The sequence below is a fragment of the Myotis davidii genome, unplaced genomic scaffold (genome assembly GCF_000327345.1).
Source record: "Myotis davidii unplaced genomic scaffold, ASM32734v1 scaffold453, whole genome shotgun sequence".
NCBI classification, from domain to species: domain Eukaryota; kingdom Metazoa; phylum Chordata; class Mammalia; order Chiroptera; family Vespertilionidae; genus Myotis; species Myotis davidii.
Genome location: NW_006285234.1, coordinates 2256157 through 2263850, shown reverse-complemented (window position 1 = coordinate 2263850; position 7694 = coordinate 2256157). Strand labels below are relative to the sequence as shown.

The 7694-nt window shown below is 47.6% G+C and overlaps 1 protein-coding gene across 1 annotated transcript in view; it reads left to right on the top strand.

Moving 5' to 3' along the window:
• Positions 1-4872, top strand: part of HYDIN (HYDIN, axonemal central pair apparatus protein) — a 361269-nt gene extending 356397 nt beyond the window's left edge. Inside the window, exons 84-86 of the mRNA XM_015558788.1 lie at positions 860-1090; positions 1465-1689; positions 4190-4872. Coding sequence (XP_015414274.1) covers positions 860-1090; positions 1465-1689; positions 4190-4672 — 939 coding nt within the window. The 3' untranslated portion in view covers positions 4673-4872. The remainder of the gene's footprint in view (positions 1-859; positions 1091-1464; positions 1690-4189) is intronic.
• The last annotated feature ends 2822 nt before the right edge of the window (positions 4873-7694 follow it).

The following is a 7694-nucleotide window of genomic DNA, read 5'->3' as shown; positions in this document are numbered from 1 at the left end:
AGAGGAAGGAAGAGGGATAGAGAGTTAGAAACATCAATCAGCTGCCTCCTGCACACCCCCGACTGGGGATTTGCCTGCAACCAAGGTACATGCCCTTGACCAGGATCAAACCTGGGACCCTGGAGTCCACAGGCTAATGCTCTATCCACTGAGCCAAACCGGTATGGCCCAGGAAAAGAACTTTAAAAAGGTGATCAGCCTGTCGATGACAAGTCAGTTGCAGGGGTGAAGGGACAATATACGACAGTTACAAGTGTGAGCTCCGGAACCAGTCCAACCAAATCCTGGTTCTGACACGTCTCTGCATCTGATGCTGGTCAAGATACTTCATGTTGTTAAGCCTCGTTTCCATCATCTTAAAAAAACAACAACACATCATGTCGCTTACAAACTGTGTGAATTAAACAATTCAGTACTTCTAGTGCCTGGCACAGAGAAATCATTAAGTGTTAGATGCTATCATTGTCATCATCATCATCATCATCATCATCATTGTCGTCGTCATCTACTCTGGCAACAACGGGAATAGTAGTGAAACCCACTACAACACGGACCTCTCCAGGTCATGCTTGTTCTCAGGGCCAGCCAGCTGTCCCCACTGAGGAGACGTTCACCTGCAGCACTAGCCAGGGCCGCTGTGGCCTCCAAAGCAAACGCAGGCTGTGTAACATCCTCTCACCTGGGAAGAGCCAGAGCAGAGTAAAGGGCACGGCCGGCTGGTGGGGATGCAGACAGGCTGGGAGGGCCCACGTCAGCCTGGCACCCACGCTTTCCATGCCCAGGCATTGCTCGCAGAGAGAATGACCCCCGCTAACCCCTCTCCTCTGCCTCGCTTCCTCCCACTCTCCCGTGAACTCAGGTGATCTTCCGAAACGAGGTGACCAACGAGTTCCTATACTACATGACGAGTTTCAGGGTCATCCCTTCAGGCGTCATCAAAACCATCGAGATGACGAGCCCCGTCCGGCAGAGCACATCAGCCTCCGTCAAGGTGGAGAACCCCCTGCCCTACTCAGTGACCTTCGCCACGGAGTGCAGGGTGCCCGACATCAACCTGCCCTCCCAGTTCATGGTGCCCCCTAACTCGGAGGTAAGACCCGGCTGCCAGGGGCCCCTGATAGCTGTGACAGAGGTTCTGCCCCCAGGGCCACTGGATCCACGTTCTGCACCCCCTGAGGTCGGGCCAGCCCTGGGAGGGGTCTATAGTGTGCTTGACCCTTGACCTATTTTTAGATTCAAACAGATTCCAGACCTCGAAATACCTGGAACAGGACAGTTAGGAAGAGGACAGGGGAGGAAAAGTGGGCTGGTTTGGGCAGAGGTTCCCGGAGCTCAAGATCAGTGTGAACACTGCAGTGTGAAGCGCCATCTCTGCCACCCACCTGCTCTGAGGTCCCTGGGTGGCAGGGGAGAAGGGGACCCGCCGCATCACCGCATCACCGAGGCCCCTGTCTTCCCTCGCAGGGCACATTCTCATTCGAATTCCAGCCCCTGCGAGCTGGAGAAACCTTGGGGAGACTAGTTCTGCACAACAATGATCTGGGTTACTACCAGTATGAGCTCAACTTGAAGGCTCTGCCAGCGCTGCCTGAAAAGCCCATCCACTTCCAGACTGTTCTTGGCAGCGGCCAGAGCATCTTTGCCAAGTTCATCAATTACACCCGGCAGAAGACAGAATACTACTGCAGGGTGAGCAGCCCCGGCCCCACCCCCCCGGGCCCTCTCCTTGCCAGAAGGCTGACCTCAAGAACAATGGGAGGAGGACACAGGGTGCGGCACTGTGAACCTGAGGGAGTCGGTGCATCATAGAGCCTGGGAACTCCCAGCTAGACGGAAATAGTATGAGGCCTGGGTTCTTCCTTAAAGACTTTCTATCTTAACAAGCTGGGAGGAGGGGTGGGGAGATTTGCTCCCCAGCGCATGCTCCGCAGTCAATCAAGGGGGACAGTAGAGCTTAGTGGTCATGAGTATAGGCTGTGGAAGCCAACAGACCTGGATTTGAATCCTGGCTTTACTATATTCTTGGTTTTTAATGTATATTTCTATTGATTTCAGAGAGGAAGGGAGAGGGAGAGAGAGATAGACATATCCATGACAAGAGAGAGTTTTAAAAATCTGCACGCCCCACACTGGGGATCAAGCCTGCAACCTGGGCATGTGCCTCACCGGGAATCGAACCGTGACCTCCTGGTTCAGAGGTCAACGCTCAACCACTGAGCCACACTGGCTGAGCTGTACTATATTCTTTGTATGAATAATTTACTAAATCTCTCTAAGTTTGCCTCTACAGGGTGATAATACCCTGACCTTACAGGATTTCTATGAGGACTTTTAAATACATACATAAAACCATTTTCATAGAGCCTGGCCCACAGTAAATGTCCCAGATATGTTACCTAGTATATCAGTTGGAATGTAGGCTTAACTCCTGAAACAGAAACCCAAAATGACAACAAAATAGACGTTTATTCCTCTCTCAGATAACTGTGGGCATAAGCAGTTTGAGCTGGAATGGTAGCTCAATGACATCAGCCACCCAGGCTCCTGTCCCTCTGTAGAGAGTTGCTTTGGTCCACATGGACCAAGACAGCTTACGGTGACATCCACATGTTAGCCAGGTACAAGGGAAAAGGGAGGCAGGGGAGCCTGCATATATCATTTCCACTCACATTCCATTGAGCAAAACTGCATAGCAACAAGGGGAGCTAGGAGAAGTAGCCTTTACACTGGGTGGGTGTGTGCTCAGTCAACATCAGAGCTACAGTCAAGGGACATATAGGCACTTGGTCAGTCCTATCAGTCAGGAGACGCTGGATTATGCTGTAATATACAAAGAGCCTCAATCTCTCAGTGGCTTAAAAGCACAACGGTTTGTCTCTCGTTTGCACTGTCTTTGCAGCGAGGCTCAGACGGGGACTCTGCCCATCACAGCCACTCAGGGATCCAGGCTGACGAGCAGGCACCATCTCACGTGTTTCTGGGCACAGTGCCAGAGGGGTGAAAAGTCCCTACAGGGACTGGCGTGGGCAACTGAAGACTCTGGTGTGGAAGTGACACCTTTCACTTCTCTCAACTGATTGTCTAGAGCAGCGGTTCTCAACCTGTGGGCCGTGGCCCCTTTGGGGGTTGAACGACCCTTTCACAGGGTTCACCTAAGACCATCGGAAAACACATATATCATTACATATTGTTTTTGTGATGAATCACTATGCTTTAATTATGTTCAATTTGTAACAATGAAAATACATCCTGCATATCAGATATCTACATTACGAATCATAACAAAATGACAGTTATGAAGTAGCAACGAAAATAATTTTATAGTTGGGGGATCACCACAACATGAGGAACTGTATTAAAGGGTCGCGGCATTAGGAAGGTTGAGAACCACTGCTCTAGAACTAGTCTCACCCGTCCATGAGGATCTAGATCAGTGATGGCGAACCTATAACACGCAAACTCATTTTTTTGGTTGATTTTTCTTTGTTAGATGGCATTTAAATATATAAAATAAATATCAAATATATAAGTCTTTGTTTTACTATGGTTGCAAATATCAAAAAATTTCTATATGTGACACGGCACCAGAGTTAAGTTAGGGTTTTCCAAAATGCTGACACGCCAAGCTCGAAAGGTTCGCCACCACTGATCTAGATCATTCAGTCTTCCATGTGTATGGAAGGAAAGAAGAGCCGGTTATGGGGAGCAACAGCAATGACTGCCACACTAACATAATCCAGCCACATGTCTTTGGGCCTCATTTTCTTTATGGTAAAACCAGAGGCCCAGTGCATGAAATTCATGCATCGGTATAGTCTCTAGGCCTGGCTGGTGATCAGGGCTGATCAGGTTCCCGGCCTCCCTGCCTCCCCCTTCCCCTGCTGCAGCCACTAGTCACCCCCCATGTTCTGCACCGCCCCCTGGTGATCGGCGCACGTCATAGCAAGCCATCAAACTCCCATTCTCTTGGTCGAATTCCCGAGGGGACACTTTGCATATTAACCTTTTACATATATATATAGATAGGAATAACAATTAAAAGTGCTACCTATCTTCAAGGGAGTTACATAAGGACACACAGCTTTTTATAGCCTGCTCGACTGAGAGTGGAGGGATGGGGGATGGACCTGGGCTGCTGCTATACCCACCAGGACCCCGTGTGAACCAGGTGTACTTGTTCTCCTTTCAGTCCGACTGCGTAGACTTCCACACGGAGAAGGTCATCAGCGCGCCCGCGGGGGCTCAGGGCGGCACGGAAATTAGTGTGGAAGTCTATTTCGAGCCCAGCCACCTGGGGGACACCAAAGGCACCCTGAGCCTGTCATCCGTTGCCGGCGGAGAGTATATCATCCCCCTCTTCGGAGTGGCTGTGCCCCCAAAGCCGCAAGGTCCCCTCCAGATCCGAGCCGGGTACAACATAGTCATCCCCTTCAAGAACGTCTTCTACCACACAGTCACCTACTCCTTCATCGTGGAGCACCCAGCCTTCTCCGTGCGGGCCATGGACTCAGTCCGGCCCAAGAAGATCAACAACATCACCGTCTACTTTGACGGAAACCCATCCGGCAGCAAAACACCCATTACCAGCAAGCTGATCGTGTCGTGCTCTCCCGGCGAAGGCAGAGAAACAGGAGTTAAATGGGTTTATTATCTGAAGGGGATCACCCCTTAATTGTAACCAGGGTCAATCGCATCCAGAAAAAAAAGCCGTCTCCTCCGCTTAAATATCTATATATTGTTCTAGCCTGGTGAATAGAGAAAATAATCAGAATTCTAAAGGTAGTGTGTTCTCCTCATTCACTTCTGTCCATATTATATGTATTCCGAATACATGAATGAAATATATATTCCATATTAAATGTGGTAACCATACAAAACAGAGCTATATTTTACTTTGCAAGGGCAAACCTCTTAATTTGGTTTCTTAACATACCCGCAAAGCTCAAGTACTATGTCCGTAATCCCCCTTTTAATAAGACCACACGGGTGTCACACTCATGGCCTTCTGTTGTACAGAACTTGGCAGTGCATGACGCTGGGGCACCACAGCTTTTTAAAAATCCATGATGGCTTGGAGAGCCCTTAGACTTGACTCTATTTTGATTGGGTATTTTATTTTGCTTTCACTATTTTCAAAGCCACGAACAGGTAAGTGTAACAACAAGGCATCATACAGATGCAGATGAGTTACAACTGTGAAGTGATGGCCAGTGTGGAACCAGGAATATCAATTATCCACTGGTCTAGAAGCATCTAAGCATGGCAGGCCAGAGGTGAGCACAGAGAAGGCCACAGTGGCCATTGGGCTTAATTCTCAGCACCACTGACAGTCCAGTTATGAATAAATAACCTCATTTAGTTGGCATTTTCAACATAGAGAAAAGAAGCCACCTCTTTCTGGGAACTGCTGAACTAAAGGTAGGACAAAGATTGTCTGGAGCCTTGAGTAAGAAGCAACCTAATCCAAAATGTGATCTCAGGAGAAAATAGTTCCTCTGGTAAAAAAAAAAAAAAAGTATATATATATATTCTTACTATTTCAGTTATTAAAAAGTGTATCACATATGGCCCTGGGGAATTTGGTTCACCTTTAAGAAAATGTCAAACCAACCAGCCAAAGAAACAGATGAGATATTATATTACATATGGGTCCAGTGGAAATGAATATGCACAGGAGAAATAAATCCAAACCATTCCCACTGATTTGATTTTTTTTTTCATTGTTTTGTATCAACCATCATCAGAATCCTAAAGACATCCACCTTGCAAGACATTTGGTAATGTGCTTATCAGTGTTGCTTGGTATCAAGGTAGGAGGTGGAAACCATTAAGTGATACATTTTCTCTGGAGGTGAATCTTCATTCATTGGACTTTGTTGGCAAAGGTTTTAAAAGCTGTGAAAACCCCACTAGTAAAGAAAAACACATTTTTCACAGATTTTTCTAGGCAGGGTTTTTTCACGACTTACTGAGTTTGGATTCGTTCCTGTATTTGTTTTATATAGCTGCATAACAGATTGCCACAAACCTAGCAGCTTAAGGCAACACAATTTCTTATCTCAGGTGCCATGGGTCAGGAATGGACTGAACCGGATTCTTGGCTCAGGGTCCCCCAGGCTGAAATCTAGATGCCAGCCAGCGGCATCCTCATCTGGCGGTTAAACTACGGAAAGGCCCACTTCCAAGCTCCCTCAATGTGCTGACAAAATTTCTTTCTTTGCAGCCATATGACTGAAGTCCTCCTCTTCCTGGCAACTGACAACAGGGAACCACTCTTAGCAACTAGAGACCACCCTAAGGTCCTCACCACATGGCCCATCATAGACAGCTCATTGTTGTTACTGGTTATTCTTTAAGACCACAAAGAGAATCTCTCATTTGAAATCTCTTCTAACTTCTTTTAAAACCTCACCTGATTAGGTCAGACCCACCCAGGATAATCCCCCTTCTAATCAAAGCCAACTGTTTAGGGACCTTAATTACATCTGCAAAATCCCTTCCGCTATATAACATAATAATTGCTAGAGTGACAGCCCTTCATATTTACAAGTTTTGGCCACACTCAAGGGGGAGGGATTATACAAGGCATGTATGTACCCAAAGGGGTGGGAATCTTGAGAGCCATCTTAGACTTCTGCCTACCATAGCTCTTTACTTGTGTTCCATCAATTCTAATCTATGGATTGAGGATAATACTCTAGTTCCAGGATTGTTATAAGCTTTACAAGCGTACCTTTCACTCAGAAAAAAAAGTACCGCCATGTGTTATGTTCATATTTAATACTCATTGGGCTGTACTGTGGTCTAGCCCCTGTCCTAAGTCCCTGTCCACTGTAGAAGGTTACAATAAGGAACGCTGATGCATCTCCCTGTTACTGCATCTTTAGCCACGCTGCATCCAGAAAGTGCTTGTTAAAAGCTTACTACATAGCTTCAATTTCTGCTCCACCATTTAGTGTGACACTCATGGCACTTGGAGGGGCTGCTGTATAGTGGCTCCATCTGTGGACCTATACCCAGATTTGGGGTTTCTGCTGTCTGGAATCGAGCCTTTTCAGGTATCAGCGCATGGTAAACACATTTCCAGTCCCAAATAGTGGGGCATCAGTCACTATTGGTACCTGAGATTTTAGGTGGTAGACCGGTAGTTCCGTTTTTTACTGAGAGTTTAATGTTTTAGAAAAATATACAACTATTCAAAAGCATGATTTGGGGTCATAAGCAAGGATAACGTAGGAATTTAAAAGATTTTAAGTGAGTTGATTTGAGAAAAATATTTTTAAAGTAAGTGGCTAAAATATGGCAAAAATCATGATGGTGTCACTCCAATTTGGGAATCATTGGCAAATGTGAAATCGATGACTAAGTAGTGAATGAACTGGTGGATTCCGTGAGTATTGAATAAATTATGCTAAGTCATGCTCCAAGAGCCCCTGCCCTCTCACGAGCGTCTGCGGAAGCCCACCAGGCCCCAAGCCCACCACCTGCGGGAAGCTAAGGGCAAAGGATACCCACCCCGCCCAGCTGGTCTCAAACCGGACTCAGGCCATGGGGGGAAGAGGTGGAAGGCCGGAGAGTGAGAGGAGGAGGCGGGGCCTCGGGGGCGTGGCCAACCCACGATGGGCTGCGCGAGGGGGCGTGGCTGGAGAGGGGCGGGGCCTCGAGGCGGAAGGCGGAAGCGGCTGCGGAGTCAC